The sequence below is a fragment of the Leptodactylus fuscus genome, chromosome 5, assembly GCF_031893055.1.
Source record: "Leptodactylus fuscus isolate aLepFus1 chromosome 5, aLepFus1.hap2, whole genome shotgun sequence".
NCBI classification, from domain to species: Eukaryota; Metazoa; Chordata; class Amphibia; order Anura; family Leptodactylidae; genus Leptodactylus; species Leptodactylus fuscus.
Window position 1 is genome coordinate 157,561,194 of NC_134269.1, and position 18,117 is coordinate 157,579,310.

The 18,117-nt window shown below is 44.4% G+C and overlaps 1 protein-coding gene across 1 annotated transcript in view; it reads right to left on the bottom strand.

Annotated features, from left to right (window-relative positions):
* Window positions 1–17,884, bottom strand: part of CFAP54 (cilia and flagella associated protein 54) — a 263,167-nt gene extending 245,283 nt beyond the window's left edge. The window contains 5 exon segments of the mRNA XM_075274556.1: window positions 10,241–10,299; window positions 10,426–10,597; window positions 12,386–12,529; window positions 14,503–14,608; window positions 17,730–17,884. Coding sequence (XP_075130657.1) covers window positions 10,241–10,299; window positions 10,426–10,597; window positions 12,386–12,529; window positions 14,503–14,608; window positions 17,730–17,884 — 636 coding nt within the window.
* Window positions 17,885–18,117: the final 233 nt, after the last annotated feature.

Below are 18,117 nucleotides of genomic sequence, written 5' to 3' on the forward strand. Positions count from 1 at the left end.
AGCCTCTAAAAAACCCAGTTTGGACCAATTCATGGTGGAGGGAGCCTCTAAACAGCCCAGTTTGGGCAAATTCATGGTGGAGGGAGCCTCTAACCAGCCCAGTTTGGACCAATTAATGGTGGAGGGAGCCTCTAAACAGCCAAGTTTTGGGAAATTCATGGTGGAGGGAGCCTCTAACCAGCCCAGTTTGGACCAATTAATGGTGGAGGGAGCCGCTAAACAGCCCAGTTTGGACCAATTCATGGTGGAGGGAGCCTCTAAAAACCCCAGTTTGGACCAATTCATGGTGGAGGGAGCCTCTAAAAAACCCAGTTTGGACCAATTCATGGTGGAGGGAGCCTCTAACCAGCCCAGTTTGGACCAATTAATGGTGGAGGGAGCCTCTAAACAGCCAAGTTTGGACCAATTCATGGTGGAGGGAGCCTCTAAAAACCCCAATTTGGACCAATTCATGGTGGAGGGAGCCTCTAACCAGCCCAGTTTGGACCAATTCATGGTGGAGGGAGCCTCTAACCAGCCCAGTTTGGGCAAATTCATGGTGGAGGGAGCCTCTAAAAACCCCAATTTGGACCAATTCATGGTGGAGGGAGCCTCTAAACAGCCCAGTTTTGGCAAATTCATGGTGGAGGGAGCCTCTAAAAACCCCAGTTTGGACCAATTCATGGTGGAGGGAGCCTCTAACCAGCCCAGTTTGGGCAAATTCATGGTGGAGGGAGCCTCTAACCAGCAGAGTTGTGGGAAAGCAGGGTGGAGGGAGCCTCTAACCAGCAGAGTTGGTGGAAATCAGGGTGGAGGGAGCCTCTAACCAGCAGAGTTGGGGGAAATCATATTGGAGGGAGCCTAGTATTAGCAGAATTGTGCAACGCTTATGGTGGATGAGTATGAGGATGCGGAGGAATTGGAGAGGTTGAGTACAGACATGGAGTTTCATGTTGGGGTGCTTTACACAGGTGGGCACAAAAATGAAGGCTCTATCCAGTGGTGGTTCATTTTTATCAAAGTGAGCCGGTCGGCACTCTCAGCTGACAGACGGGTGCGCTTGTCAGTGATGATGCCACCGGCTGCACTGAACACCCTCTCAGATAGGACGCTGGCGGCAGGACAGGACAGCACCTCCAAGGCATATAGGGCAAGTTCAAGCCACAGGTCCAACTTCGACACCCAATACGTGTAGGGCGCAGAGGGGTCGGAGAGGACAGGGCTGTGGTCGGAAAGGTATTCCCGCAACATGCGCCTATACTTCTCACGCCTGGTGACACTAGGACCCTCCGTGGCGGCACTTTGGCGAGGGGGTGCCATCAAGGTGTCCCAGACCTTAGACAGTGTGCCCCTCGTTTGTGTGGACCGGTGAGAACTTGGTTGCCTACTGGAGGAACTGCCCTCCCTGCCGCCAACGTCACATGCTGGAAACATCTCCATCATATTCTGCACCAATTGCCTGTGGCAAGCATTGATGCGATTGGCCCTCCCCTCTACCGGAATAAAAGACGAGATGTTGTTTTTATACCGGGGGTCAAGGATAGCAAAGATCCAGTACTGGTTGTCCTCCATGATTTTGACAATACGCTTGTCGGTTGTAAAGCACCCCAACATGAACTCAGCCATGTCTGCCACAGTGTTAGTTGGCATGACTCCTCTGGCCCCACCGGAAAGTTCAATCTCCATTTCCTCCTCATCCTCCATGTCTACCCATCCGCGCTGCAACAATGGGACGATTCGAAGTTGCCCGGAAGCCTCCTGTATCACCATCACATCATCGGACAACTCTTCTTCCTCCTCCTCCTCCTCCATTAAACGCAGTGAAGCGGACAGATGTGTGGACCTACTCTCCAGCTGTGACGGATCGGATGCTATCCCTAACTCCTCTGTGTGATCTGAGTTATCCCTGATGTCAATCAGGGATTCTCTCAGAACACACAAGAGCGGGATTGTAAGGCTCACCATCGCATCCTCAGAGCTCACCCTCCTTGTGGACTCCTCAAACACCCGTAGGATGTCACAAAGGTCTCTCATCCATGGCCACTCATGGATGAGAAACTGAGGCAGCTGACTTTGTGGCACCCTAGGGTTTTGTAGCTGGTATTCCATCAAAGGTCTCTGCTGCTCAACCACTCTATTCAACATCTGAAACGTTGAGTTCCAGCGTGTGGGGACGTCGCACAAAAGCCGGTGTTGTGGCACATGCAGGCGTTGCTGGAGAGATTTTAAGCTAGCAGCGGCTACTGTCGACTTGCGAAAGTGGGCGCACATGCGCCGCACTTTCACCAGTAGCTCTGGAACATTGGGGTAGCTCTTTAGGAAACGTTGCACCACTAGGTTGAAGACGTGGGCCAGGCATGGAACATGTTGGAGTCCGGCAAGCTCCAGAGCTGCTACCAGGTTCCGGCCGTTATCACAAACGACCATGCCTGGGCCCAGGTGCAGCGGCTCAAACCATATTGCCGTCTCATCGAGGAGGGCATCCCTCACCTCGGAAGCAGTGTGCTGTCTGTCCCCCAAGCTGATCAGCTTCAGCACAGCCTGCTGACGTCTACCAACGCCAGTGCTGCAACGTTTCCAACTCGTAGCTGGGGTCAATCTAACAGCGGAGGAGGAGGCGGTGGCGGAGGAGGAGGCGGTGGCGGAGGAGGAGGCGGTAGAGGAGGAGGGGGGTGTTCTTCTCGTGTCCCTGCCAGGAATGTTAGGCGGGGAGACGAGGTACACCGGGCCAGTTTGGGAAGCAGTCCCAGCCTCAACTACATTCACCCAGTGTGCCGTCAGTGAAATGTAGCGTCCCTGTCCGCATGCACTTGTCCACGCGTCGGTGGTCAAGTGGACCTTTGTGCAAAGCGCGGAACTAAGGGCCCGCCTGATGTTGAGTGACACGTGCTGGTGCAAGGCGGGGACGGCACACCGGGAGAAGTAGTGACGGCTAGGGACGGCATAGCGAGGTGCCGCAGTTGCCATCAGGTCCAGGAAGGCGGGAGTTTCAACAAGCCGGAACGCCAACATCTCCTGGGCCAGCAGTTTAGCGATGTTGGCGTTCAAGGCTTGCGCGTGTGGGTGGTTAGCAGTGTATTTCTGCCGCCGCTCCAATGTCTGAGAGATGGTGGGTTGTTGTAAAGAAACGCCTGATGGTGCCTTTGATGGTGCAGGAGAAGGAGATAAGACAGGACCAGGGGAGGATGAGGTAGAAGTCAACAAAGTGGCGGAGGCAGATGAAGTGGTGTCCTGGCTCGTCCTCTGGAGTGCATCGCCAGCACAGTCAGCAGTGGCAGTGGCAGAGGCAGAGGCAGTGGCAGAGGCAGTGGCAGTGGCGTGAACGGCAGGCGGCCTTTGTCCTGCCGTTGCTGCCTGCCACTGATTCCAGTGCTTGGATTCCAAATGACGGCGCATTGAAGTGGTGGACAGGTTGCTCTTCTCAGAGCCCCTAATCAATTTCGAGAGGCAAATTGTGCAGACAACACTATACCTGTCCTCGGCGCATTCCTTGAAAAAACTCCACACCTTCGAGAAACGTGCCCTCGAGGTGGGAGTTTTTCGGGGCTGGGTACGAACTGGAACATCTTGGGAGATTCCGGGTGTGGCCTGGCTTCGCCTAAGCTGCTGACCTCTGCCTCTGCCTCTAGCTACCCTTTTTGGTGCTGCACCTGCCTCAACATCCACACTACTTTCCCCGCTTGACATCCCCCCTGTCCAGGTCGGGTCAGTGTCCTCATCATCCACCACTTCCTCTTCCAACTCCTGTCTCATCTCCTCCTCCCGCGCAATGCGCCGGTCAACTGGATGCCCTGACGGCAACTGCGTCACATCATCGTCGATGAGGGTGGGTTGCTGGTCATCCACCACCAAATCGAACGGAGATGGAGGAGACTCTAGTGTTTGAGCATCTGGACACAGATGCTCCTCTGTTAGGTTCGTGGAATCGTGACGTGGAGAGGCAGGTTGAGGGACAATGAAAGGAGCGGAGAACAGCTCTGGGGAGCAGGGACAGTTTGGGTTATTGTTCTGTAAAGCTTCGGAATTTTGGGAGGAAGGAAGACAAGACTGTTGGGTAATAGGAGGAGAGGAGGCAGAGTCTGACTGGCTGCTGGACAATGTGCTGTAAGCGTTCTCTGACAGCCATTGCAAGACCTGTTCCTGGTTCTCGGGCCTACTAAGGTTTGTACCCTGCAGTTTAGTTAATGTGGCAAGCAACCCTGGCACTGTGGAGTGGCGCAATGCTTGCTGCCCCACAGGAGTAGGCACGGGACGCCCTGTGGCTTCACTGCTACCTTGCTCCCCAGAACCATTCCCCCGACCTCGCCCACGGCCTCGTCCACGTCCCTTTCCGGGAGCCTTGCGCATTTTGAATTCCTAGTTAGAAATTGGCACTGTATACCAGTAGTAAAAATTGTGGGTGCACGTAACCCCAATATATTCTTTGAATTACCAGTCAGAAACTGGCACTATATGGCAGTAGCAAGAAATGAGGGTATTTGTATTCCCAATATATTCTTTGAATTCCCAGTCAGACAATGGCACTGTATACCAGTAGTAAAAATTGTGGGTGCACGTAACCACAATATATTCTTTGAATTCCCAGTCAGACACTGGCACTATATGGCAGTAGCAAGAAATGAGGGTATTTGTATTCCCAATATATTCTTTGAATTCCCAGTCAGACAATGGCACTGTATACCAGTAGTAAAAATTGTGGGTGCACGTAACCCCAATATATTCTTTGAATTACCAGTCAGAAACTGGCACTATATGGCAGTAGCAAGAAATGAGGGTATTTGTATTCCCAATATATTCTTTGAATTCCCAGTCAGACAATGGCACTGTATACCAGTAGTAAAAATTGTGGGTGCACGTAACCCCAATATATTCTTTGAATTACCAGTCAGAAACTGGCACTATATGGCAGTAGCAAGAAATGAGGGTATTTGTATTCCCAATATATTCTTTGAATTCCCAGTCAGACAATGGCACTGTATACCAGTAGTAAAAATTGTGGGTGCACGTAACCCCAATATATTCTTTGAATTACCAGTCAGAAACTGGCACTATATGGCAGTAGCAAGAAATGAGGGTATTTGTATTCCCAATATATTCTTTGAATTCCCAGTCAGACAATGGCACTGCATACCAGTAGTAAAAATTGTGGGTGCACGTAACCACAATATATTCTTTGAATTACCAGTCAGAAACTGGCACTATATGGCAGTAGCAAGAAATGAGGGTATTTATAACCCCAATATATTCTTTGAATTCCCAGTCAGACAATGGCACTGTATACCAGTAGTAAAAATTGTGGGTGCACGTAACCCCAATATATTCTTTGAATTCCCAGTCAGACACTGGCACTATATGGCAGTAGCAAGAAATGAGGGTATTTCTATTCCCAATATATTCTTTGAATTCCCAGTCAGACAATGGCACTGTATACCAGTAGTAAAAATTGTGGGTGCACGTAACCCCAATATATTCTTTGAATTCCCAGTCAGACACTGGCACTATATGGCAGTAGCAAGAAATGAGGGTATTTGTATTCCCAATATATTCTTTGAATTCCCAGTCAGACAATGGCACTGTATACCAGTAGTAAAAATTGTGGGTGCACGTAACCCCAATATATTCTTTGAATTACCAGTCAGAAACTGGCACTATATGGCAGTAGCAAGAAATGAGGGTATTTGTATTCCCAATATATTCTTTGAATTCCCAGTCAGACAATGGCACTGTATACCAGTAGTAAAAATTGTGGGTGCACGTAACCCCAATATATTCTTTGAATTACCAGTCAGAAACTGGCACTATATGGCAGTAGCAAGAAATGAGGGTATTTGTATTCCCAATATATTCTTTGAATTCCCAGTCAGACAATGGCACTGTATACCAGTAGTAAAAATTGTGGGTGCACGTAACCCCAATATATTCTTTGAATTCCCAGTCAGACACTGGCACTATATGGCAGTAGCAAGAAATGAGGGTATTTGTATTCCCAATATATTCTTTGAATTCCCAGTCAGACAATGGCACTGTATACCAGTAGTAAAAATTGTGGGTGCACGTAACCACAATATATTCTTTGAATTACCAGTCAGAAACTGGCACTATATGGCAGTAGCAAGAAATGAGGGTATTTGTATTCCCAATATATTCTTTGAATTCCCAGTCAGACAATGGCACTGTATACCAGTAGTAAAAATTGTGGGTGCACGTAACCCCAATATATTCTTTGAATTACCAGTCAGAAACTGGCACTATATGGCAGTAGCAAGAAATGAGGGTATTTGTATTCCCAATATATTCTTTGAATTCCCAGTCAGACAATGGCACTGTATACCAGTAGTAAAAATTGTGGGTGCACGTAACCCCAATATATTCTTTGAATTACCAGTCAGAAACTGGCACTATATGGCAGTAGCAAGAAATGAGGGTATTTGTATTCCCAATATATTCTTTGAATTCCCAGTCAGACAATGGCACTGTATACCAGTAGTAAAAATTGTGGGTGCACGTAACCCCAATATATTCTTTGAATTCCCAGTCAGACACTGGCACTATATGGCAGTAGCAAGAAATGAGGGTATTTGTATTCCCAATATATTCTTTGAATTCCCAGTCAGACAATGGCACTGTATACCAGTAGTAAAAATTGTGGGTGCACGTAACCCCAATATATTCTTTGAATTCCCAGTCAGACACTGGCACTATATGGCAGTAGCAAGAAATGAGGGTATTTGTATTCCCAATATATTCTTTGAATTCCCAGTCAGACAATGGCACTGTATACCAGTAGTAAAAATTGTGGGTGCACGTAACCCCAATATATTCTTTGAATTACCAGTCAGAAACTGGCACTATATGGCAGTAGCAAGAAATGAGGGTATTTGTATTCCCAATATATTCTTTGAATTCCCAGTCAGACAATGGCACTGTATACCAGTAGTAAAAATTGTGGGTGCACGTAACCACAATATATTCTTTGAATTACCAGTCAGAAACTGGCACTATATGGCAGTAGCAAGAAATGAGGGTATTTATAACCCCAATATATTCTTTGAATTCCCAGTCAGACAATGGCACTGTATACCAGTAGTAAAAATTGTGGGTGCACGTAACCCCAATATATTCTTTGAATTCCCAGTCAGACACTGGCACTATATGGCAGTAGCAAGAAATGAGGGTATTTGTATTCCCAATATATTCTTTGAATTCCCAGTCAGACAATGGCACTGTATACCAGTAGTAAAAATTGTGGGTGCACGTAACCCCAATATATTCTTTGAATTACCAGTCAGAAACTGGCACTATATGGCAGTAGCAAGAAATGAGGGTATTTGTATTCCCAATATATTCTTTGAATTCCCAGTCAGACAATGGCACTGTATACCAGTAGTAAAAATTGTGGGTGCACGTAACCACAATATATTCTTTGAATTACCAGTCAGAAACTGGCACTATATGGCAGTAGCAAGAAATGAGGGTATTTATAACCCCAATATATTCTTTGAATTCCCAGTCAGACAATGGCACTGTATACCAGTAGTAAAAATTGTGGGTGCACGTAACCCCAATATATTCTTTGAATTCCCAGTCAGACACTGGCACTATATGGCAGTAGCAAGAAATGAGGGTATTTGTATTCCCAATATATTCTTTGAATTCCCAGTCAGACAATGGCACTGTATACCAGTAGTAAAAATTGTGGGTGCACGTAACCCCAATATATTCTTTGAATTACCAGTCAGAAACTGGCACTATATGGCAGTAGCAAGAAATGAGGGTATTTGTATTCCCAATATATTCTTTGAATTCCCAGTCAGACAATGGCACTGTATACCAGTAGTAAAAATTGTGGGTGCACGTAACCCCAATATATTCTTTGAATTCCCAGTCAGACACTGGCACTATATGGCAGTAGCAAGAAATGAGGGTATTTGTATTCCCAATATATTCTTTGAATTCCCAGTCAGACAATGGCACTGTATACCAGTAGTAAAAATTGTGGGTGCACGTAACCCCAATATATTCTTTGAATTCCCAGTCAGACACTGGCACTATATGGCAGTAGCAAGAAATGAGGGTATTTGTATTCCCAATATATTCTTTGAATTCCCAGTCAGACAATGGCACTGTATACCAGTAGTAAAAATTGTGGGTGCACGTAACCCCAATATATTCTTTGAATTACCAGTCAGAAACTGGCACTATATGGCAGTAGCAAGAAATGAGGGTATTTGTATTCCCAATATATTCTTTGAATTCCCAGTCAGACAATGGCACTGTATACCAGTAGTAAAAATTGTGGGTGCACGTAACCCCAATATATTCTTTGAATTCCCAGTCAGACATTGGCACTATATGGCAGTAGCAAGAAATGAGGGTATTTGTATTCCCAATATATTCTTTGAATTCCCAGTCAGACAATGGCACTGTATACCAGTAGTAAAAATTGTGGGTGCACGTAACCCCAATATATTCTTTGAATTACCAGTCAGAAACTGGCACTATATGGCAGTAGCAAGAAATGAGGGTATTTGTATTCCCAATATATTCTTTGAATTCCCAGTCAGACAATGGCACTGTATACCAGTAGTAAAAATTGTGGGTGCACGTAACCCCAATATATTCTTTGAATTACCAGTCAGAAACTGGCACTATATGGCAGTAGCAAGAAATGAGGGTATTTGTATTCCCAATATATTCTTTGAATTCCCAGTCAGACAATGGCACTGTATACCAGTAGTAAAAATTGTGGGTGCACGTAACCCCAATATATTCTTTGAATTACCAGTCAGAAACTGGCACTATATGGCAGTAGCAAGAAATGAGGGTATTTATAACCCCAATATATTCTTTGAATTCCCAGTCAGACAATGGCACTGTATACCAGTAGTAAAAATTGTGGGTGTATATAGCCCCAATTCTATTGCTAGGGGACTTGCAGGGTATTTCTGGGGTGAAGGTGGGGGGGCACACCGTTGGAACGGGTATCGGGGTATATATCGGGTATACGGGAATACACTGACAGTGTATTCCATTCAGGATCCTGGGAAAGCTGGGTTGCGGCGATTGAGCCCGTCAGTGCCACGTTACACTGACAAGCTTCTCCCTGGAATTTAGCTCTTACAAGAGCTGTTGTGGTTGTCTTCTCCTTCCTATCCTAGCCTGTCCCTGCCTACCCAGAATCTAAGCCCTAGCTAGCTGGACGGAAACCTCCGTCCTCGGTGAATTGCAAGCTCAGAATGACGCGAACCTGGGCGGCGCTGTTCTTTTAAATTAGAGGTCACATGTTTTCGGCAGCCAATGGGTTTTGCCTACTTTTCTCAACGTCACCGGTGTCGTAGTTCCTGTCCCACCTACCCTGCGCTGTTATTGGAGCAAAAAAGGCGCCAGGGAAGGTGGGAGGGGAATCGAGTAATGGCGCACTTTACCACGCGGTGTTCGATTCGATTCGAACATGCCGAACAGCCTAATATCCGATCGAACATGAGTTCGATAGAACACTGTTCGCTCATCTCTATTGTTTTCCCATCCAGTGTGTCAGCACTGCCTGGAGCAGATCAGATAATATGCAAATGCATGTACACAATGGACTGAGCGTGTGTTTACATAGAGAGATAACAGATCTGGCTTTATCAGTACCCGAGATAAGCTGCTGCAAGATCAGTTTAATATAGTACGTGAACATAAATATATTACCGTTGTGAAGCCATGTCATTTACTGGGATAAAAAATAGCCTATGTTTTAATCAAGGTTACAAACTATCTATGTGCCGAATTTCATTCAAATCTGTTCAGCCGTTTTTACGTGATTGACTAACAAACACATTTATAAGTAAAGTAATTAAGTATTAGTAAGTATATTATATATATATAGTATATATATATATATATATATATATATATATATATATATATATACACATGAAAGATAAGATACGATAAGAAGATAAGAAAGATAAGAAGGATAGGATAGGATAGGATTTGGGATTCTCAATTTATTTCTACTGCAGCCTTATGAACCAGAACATGGAAATACATTAAGCTAACCGATGGTCAAAGACTATGACAAAAGTAAAACTGAATAAGGTACGTAACAGGACTGTGTACTTTATCACAGCAAAAAAGTAACAATTCATATTTAGTTCTCCAATTCAATATATTATAACTAGACAAGCTACAAATGCTTGCTATATCAGCAAAAAAACAAAAACAAAACAGTTTTTTATAATGCATGACAAATATTCATCTACATATTATATCTTACCTGTGATGAACGTCCCAATGCCAGTAAATGTCTGCAAATAGTGTATATGTGAAGAGTTCCTAAATATAAGTGAAAACATATAAATATAATGGCAACTGGCAGCAAATATATAACACCACCGAATTAGTATTCTATAAGGACACACTTCATTAAGCATACCATTTTATACCAGTTTCTGAGCCTACCATTAAATATTAACCAGCAGAGATGTTCTTCGGGAAGGACAACTTGCATGATGAGCTGAAGAAAAGACAATATATTCAGGCATTTCTTCACTGATTCTGGATTTCGGAGACTGGCATCACTTGTCTTCACCAACTGGTACATGCAAATACATCTTCCTTGCAGAGCATGGAACTGAAATATAGGTTCATATTAAGTGAATCAATAAGGAAATGCTGTAGAAAATATTGGTATTTACACTGAACTATCGGTAACCTCTTATCCAGAAAAAATAATATTTATGAAGATCTACCTGGATCATTAGTTCCAGAATAAAAATCTTTTATATGTGAAATGGACTGCTGCTGTGACAGCCACTGAAACTGGAAATCAATATACCTAAACATTCTTTCATAAACAAACCACTAGCAACACTGTATAAGTCACATAAAATCACGTGATGATGTTCATAGGCTACCATAGCATAAAGGGGTTGGCCAGGATAAACCATTTTTGGCAAGAGGACTGGGAAAGACGAAAAAAAAAAAACATAACTCACCTGTCCCCAGGGGTCTGGTGTCTGATCTTGCTGCTCCCTGGGACTTGTTCTAGTAGAAGTCCTGACGGCAGATCACCATTGAAGCTAATCAGCAGCCTAAGGAGAGGACATGGGACATCACAGTGATATATGTGAATGCCACCGTGGTTCCTTTACTTAGTCCACTGATTGGCCTCAGCAGTCACATGAGGCGAGGAGTTTTGGAAGCACCAGATGCTGCACTAGATCAGCCACGGTGGGAGACATCAGGTATTTGGGGACAGGTGAGTTTAGGATTGTTTTTTTTCACCTTTCCCTGCCTCTTTGCCAAAAATAGTTTATCCTGGACAATCTGTTTAAAGCTCCATGCTCACATCCAAGTGTGCCATCCGAGCGGTTGTCCACTAGTCTGTTTCATTGCGATGAGGATAGAGAAAGTCCTATCCTGCTCCGTTTCATAACAACAAAACAGATCAGAAGCCCTTAAAAAGGTAAGCGCATAATGGATTGCTGAGATGCACACTCACTCATGTGCATGGGGTCTACAGAAAAAAAAATAAACCTTAAAGAAACAGTCATTGAATTTTTGCTCTATGCAATCCTACGAAAGCCCCTATCTGACTCCCATAAAAATGTAATGAAAGTTATAACTTTAGGCTCAATAAAATATGGTTTTTGAATCTGCAAGCCAGAAAGGAGATCAACTGGAGGTTTTTGTTTTTTTGTTAAGTCAATCTCCATCAAGTCCAGTTCTTTGCATCTTTTAACAGAAGCCATTCTATTGATTTTGAAGCAGGTTCAATTTTTTCTTTAACCAGAACCCTGAACAATTAGTTAGCTGGTTTCAATTAGTTCTGCTACCCGATATGCTAGTTGGGCTCTGTACTGTCAGGTGGGTGGTTATAGGGCAACAAGAGAGTGTAATTTTGCATTCTGATCCTCTTCAATCACAGGCAGACAATATCAGACCTTCGACTCATACCCCCTTTGTCTGCTCTGGCCCATAATCACCCAGTTGACAGTAGAGTCTAATTATCACATTTGATACCAAAATTAACTCCGTCGATTGCTCAGGATCGGTGGGGGCTAGAGAAAAAAAACAACTGTGCCAGAATCAGTGGAGTGGAGCCAATTAAAGGATGAAGTAAGCTGGAGAGGCATAGTCAAGTCAAATACGTATCCTGCCTTTTCATCAGTAATCCCTTCCCAATACCACAACTTTTAACATTATCGACAAGTTTACTGTTTTTGTCATTGTAAGTAGCTCTAAAATTCTACACATTTGCTATCGCTTGCAAAGGTGGCACATGTACAGTGCCCATCACTGCTGTAGGTAAGAGCCTCAGGGATCTACTGACCAAGGACTCTTCTCTGATGCAGCCAAATGCACTTACAATGACACAAGGAGCAGGAAACCTGTCAGTGAAGGTTTCTGTTAAACTTACCATAAGTCCCGCTTTTTCATCATCTGTTCCATTTGGAAAAAATGTAGATTTGAATTGGTCCACATCAGAAATATCATTGATATCCAGTGAACAAAACTGCTCAAGGTATCTCTCATAGCACTGAAAGAGTGCTAGCTTGTATTCCTGCAAATCAGTCATGAGAGAAGGTTACTGAATACGTAGCTGTATATTCTATCAGTCAAGGATATGTTAATAGTAATGTTAATGTGATTTTTCTGTAGCTAAAACCAAGAATGAACAAAGGAAAGCTACAGCATGAGTTATATTGCACTGGCTTTACTAAGATGATCCTCCATTGGACTGGACATAACCATACTGAACTGCTAAATAATTTGTAGAAAATATCTTTGATAAAATGGCTATCCAGGTGAGGTGAGTGCTGCTCCAATGTATTAAATGAGGTTAAGCCGCAATAACACACACACAACATGTGGACATTTCTGGTCCAGTTTTTATAAGAAAGTGGACATTTTTCTCTAATCCTGCACAACCTTTTTAAGCAGCCAAGGGGATGTGCTGGAAATGTTTCCAAGGAAACCTTAACCCTCTCCTAGATTTTTTTTTTTAACCCTCTCCTAGATGACACCAACTATACAACATCTAGAATAGGATTGGCTCTCTGCATGAGGGCGATACCAAGCTCTATTGTGACCAGGCATTAACAACCACTGCTCATGGCCTCTTGTTAAAAAGGGTTTTCTAGGAGCTGCATACAGATAACCTATTCTAAGCATTGGTCCTCAATATCTGATTGGTGGATGTCAGACACCCAGGACTCCCGAGATCAGCTACTTGAAGCAGCAATTGCGTTTTGGTGAGCTAAGGATAGGTTATTGATATTCTACTCCCAGGAAACCCCTTTAAAGAGGACCTTTCACCACTTTTGGGCACATGCAGTGTTATATACTGCCAGAAAGCTGACAGTGCGCTGAATTCAGCGCACTGTCGGCTTTCCCGATCTGTGCCCGGTGTGAAGAGCTTACGGTCCGGTACCGTAGCTCTTCTATGGTCAGAAGGGCGTTTCTGACCATTAGCCAGGAACGTCCTTCTGCCTCGCGGCACCTATCGCGCTGTGCTGTGGAGCGGGGAGGAACGCCCCCTCCCTCTGCTCACAGCGCTCGTCCATAGACGAGTATTATCAGGAGAGGGAGGGGGCGTTCCTCCCCGCTCCACAGCACAGCGCGATAGGTGCCGCGAGGCAGAAGGACGTTCCTGGCTAATGGTCAGAAACGCCCTTCTGACCATAGAAGAGCTACGGTACCGGACCGTAAGCTCTTCACACCGGGCACAGATCGGGAAAGCCGACAGTGCGCTGAATTCAGCGCACTGTCAGCTTTCCGGCAGTATATAACACTGCATGTGCCCGGATATGGTGAAAGGTCCTCTTTAAGAGCACATTATGATGAGAACTCCTTGAGTTGTTTCATGAAGCAAAACAAGTCTGAGGTTTGGGGACACTTTCAAATTCAAGAACTCGGCATGAAACTTTCTAGAGGAAAATGTCAAGTAGTTACAGGATACTGAGGCCCTACTAAATGAAAAGGCCATAAACCTACATCTTGAATAATCAGATGATATATATTTACACTAGTCTCTGCCCAGCCCTTCTGTATTTGCTGTCATCTGCAGATATATGTATGTATGAAATGTAGCAAATTTATAATTATAGTAACAAAAATTTAATAATAATAATAATAATAACAATAATACAAAGAGTTACTATTTTCTGATTACAATTTTGTCAAGGTTGAATGCTATGAAAGCCTAAAAAAATTCCCTCACTTCCACTCCGCATTTCACTTTGACCATAAAAGTCTTACTTCCTATATTTTCATCACCAAAGAATGTGCCATATCCTAAGAGTAATGAGAAGAGTGAATCACGAACATGATTCATCAATATGTCAAGAATAGCACACAGCCAGATGATTCACTCTCAGGGAAATATATAGTGTTCATGTTGTGATCAGAGGCTGAAAGATGTATGCGCTTTACATTAATGTCAGTCAGACACTACCTTAATGCGTTCAACGCAACCAAGCTGAGGCAAAATACTGCAAAATACTACTGTTTCATCCATGAATAACCTTGACTTACTCTCATCTGAGCAAGGCTATCGCCAACCTTAAGAAGCTTTTCTTGGTAATACCACTCTGGCAGTCGGGGTTTATACTTGACCCATATGTGAAACAAAGTACTGGATCTAGAGATAAAAATAAAAATATGTGAAAATGCAAGCCCGTGCTCAATAAAGAAATAATACATTCAAAAATAGTAACAAAGAAGCTCTGCGGTTTATTAACGGAATCATACAGAAAAAGTATGTGCAGTGTTAGTTAATATTGAGCAAACTAACAAATGCATAAGGATCACTACTTGCCTCCCCTCAACATGCAAATTTATCACAGGGGATCCCAGGGGTGGCAATGAAGGACCATCTTGCCCCCAAAACCCTGGATGCCATGATAGCTATTGATAATGGTATCTAGGAGTTAATCCACCAAAGTCAGAGTATCTTCCAACTCTGACGGTTGGTCACAGCCCTCAGATGTGTTACACAACCTCTGTGCCCACAACATACCAGCACCGTACTATTCGGCCCCGTTCACACGGGGCAAGAGGGGGAGGATTTTGGAGCGGAATCCACATCATAATCCGCCCCCTCACAATGGTGGTCTATGGAGACCTCTAGCATTCTTTTTTCCGCTAGCGGCATGTTCCCCATTAGACTGGGCAGTTCGCTTCTTTTTTCCACTAGCTAGTAGTCAATGGGAGCCATTTTTGAGGCGGATTTTGAGGCAGATTCCGCGTCAAAATCCACTCCAAAAAACTCTGTGAACATACCCTAACAGCACTGAGTGTTAAGTACATGCTCAGCGAAAAGAGGGAAGTGGGTTTGAGTTTTTTTCTGGGATTTTATACAGCTAAATCTGTGCACACAAACAAGCACCTTATCGTAGGATAGAATTCAGCAATACGTTTCATTGACAACATTTGTGCAGAAATCTAATGGGGCCCCAACGTGAGGCCTGAGTATTCAAGTGACCAAAGTCTATGACATATTAATGCTTAATTTATCTTTAGATTTTCTCCTGAATTCAGTATCAGTCACAGATTCTCTACAGAAAACATCCTTATAAGGTGCTCTTTATCCTCTACCCTCCATAGGATAGAGCAGGGGTAGGGAACGTACGGCTCTCCAGCTGTTGCAAAACTACAATTCCCAGCATGCATACTTGCTCTACTGTTCTTGGAACTCCCATGGAAGTGAATGGAGCATGCTGGGAGTTGTAGTTTCACAGCAGCTGGAGAGCCGAAGGTTCCCTACCCCTGCGATAGAGGATACATAATTGATTGGTGGAGGTCTGACTACTGACACACCCACTGATCCTGAGAATGGGGGTGTTTTACCCCAGTTGTGAATTTTGCCTGAGTGTAGCTGTCTGCTCAATGGGAGTGTCAAAGATAGCTGAGTACTCTGTCCAGTTCTCCCACTGAAGTGAATGAGAGCACAGACAAGTTCTGTCTAGCAAGAAAAAGGCAAGCCAACATTCAGCTGGCAGCTATAGTCAGGCTGGGTTCACAACAGGAAGAAAAACACCCCCATTCTCAGGATCAGTGGGTAACTCAGTGGTCAAATCCCCACTGGTCAGCTATTTACTTTATATTATAATATTTATCAATGTGACAAATGCTGCCCAGAAAATCAAAAGATGTCTGAGGCCCCACATTGTAGAAATGCAGCTGTTTTTTGTTGCAATTTTTTGAGCCAAAGCCAAGAACGGCTACAAAAGTAATGGAAAATATATAAGAAGTTCTTATACTTCTACCTTCTGTTCAATCTACTTCTGGCTTTGGCTCAAAAAAAAAAAAACACTTCAAAATCAGCAACAAAAAAAGCTGCATTTCTGCAACAAGGGGCCTTAGCCTGAAAGTTCAGTTATGATTAAGCCTTTCAGTAAGTGACTTAGTTTTATTCAAGGCCTTTATAAAGTGGCCTAATTCTGCAAGTACTAACCAAATTTCCATTGCTCAAATCACTAGTCACTCTAACAGCTCATCTCCCAATTGATCGACCCATTTGTACTGACAAGCAGAAAAGTATAGTATCAATAGCAGAAACCTAACAGCACCATTATCTGCAATTGGGACTGTAAGGTCTGGTTCACTTTGCATTCGGTATTCCGTTCGGGGAGTCCGCATGGGGAATACCGAACACATTGACAAGTGGTAAGCTTATGAAAGCACATGGACCCCATAGACTATAATGGGGTCCGTGTGTTTTCTGCGCAGTGTCCACGCAGAACATGCGGAGAGAAAAGTACTTCATTAACTACTTTCCTCTCCGCATGACTCGTGCGAACACCGCGCAAAAAACACACGGACCACATTATAGTCTATAATAGTCTAAAAACTGTGGTCTTTCATTGCTCACCACTTGTCAATGCGTTCAGTATTCCATTCGGGGAGTCGCCAAGCAGACTTCCCGAACGGAGATGTGAACCAGGCCTAAAACTGGTACCCACAACACCAGCGTAAGCAAGCACTTACTGGTTCACCTATGACTACCTTTGGGCTAGGGTAACACAGTGATTTTGGGTGCCACTCTTGTTGCCTGACTAAAGATTGCTGGATAGCCCTGAAACTCCTTCACGAATATTAGTGAATGGAGTCACAGGGTGCTCTCTAGGGTGCCTTGACTGCACTGGTCCACTTCTTTGCATGTCGAAGTCGCTGCGCACTAAGGATTGCAATGTGACTCTACTCAGTAACCTTTGGTCACATGATAGGAGTCGCAACGAAAATTACTGTGTCTCCATAGCCTTAAAAATGGAAATTTCTACAGAAACATGTTCTACAGAAGCATTGGGTTTCTGTTCAGGGAGTCTGCTTTGGGACCCCTTAACGGAAACCTAAACCACATAAAAAAGCGGTTACCTTAGGAAACCTGCGGACCCCATAGACTGTAATGGTGTATATTACTAGACTATAATGGGGTCCGTGTGGTTTCCACTCGGTTACACATGAAAAACGTTCAGAGAAAAGTACTGGCTACAGCTCTTCTCTCTGCATTTTTCATGCGGAGCGGGAAACCGAATGGTCCAAACGCAGATGTGAACTGGGCCTCAATGTTCCTACATTATGTTCTTGGGTTATATAAGAGTCCTAAGGCTGAGTGTGGGGAATATACGCTCAGCACTGGTAAGGCTACAGCTCAGGACACGCTGGGAGTTGTAGTCCTGCAGCACAGCATCCTGGGCACGCACTATTGCACATATTACGTCACTACAGATTGTATTACAGTGGTAGATATGACGTGTTACCCCCTCCTGTGGTCCTGCTGCTGGGCATCTCCAGGGGGCGCGCGCTGCACTTTTCTCATATAGCCAAGAAACTCCTTGACTTCATTCTCGAAGGTCGCTATAACCGGGTTCCTGCCGTCTATATCACCGTAGAAGGTGGCCGGTAGCGGCTCCATGCTGTCCGTTAGCAGCATGCAGTATACAGCAGCAGCTACTGCTTGGAGACCGTCTCCAGAGGAACCACGCACAGCGCTGCCTTCACAACAAACCCTGCGTGAGAGCGTGAGAAGTGCATGACGTCACGCGTCCTAAAAGTGTGGAGGCTACTATTTGCGGGGTAGTGACACTGTGTGTGTCCGATGTGTGCGGTGTGGAGCTGCTGGTAGTCACCGGCACTTGCAGAAGCATA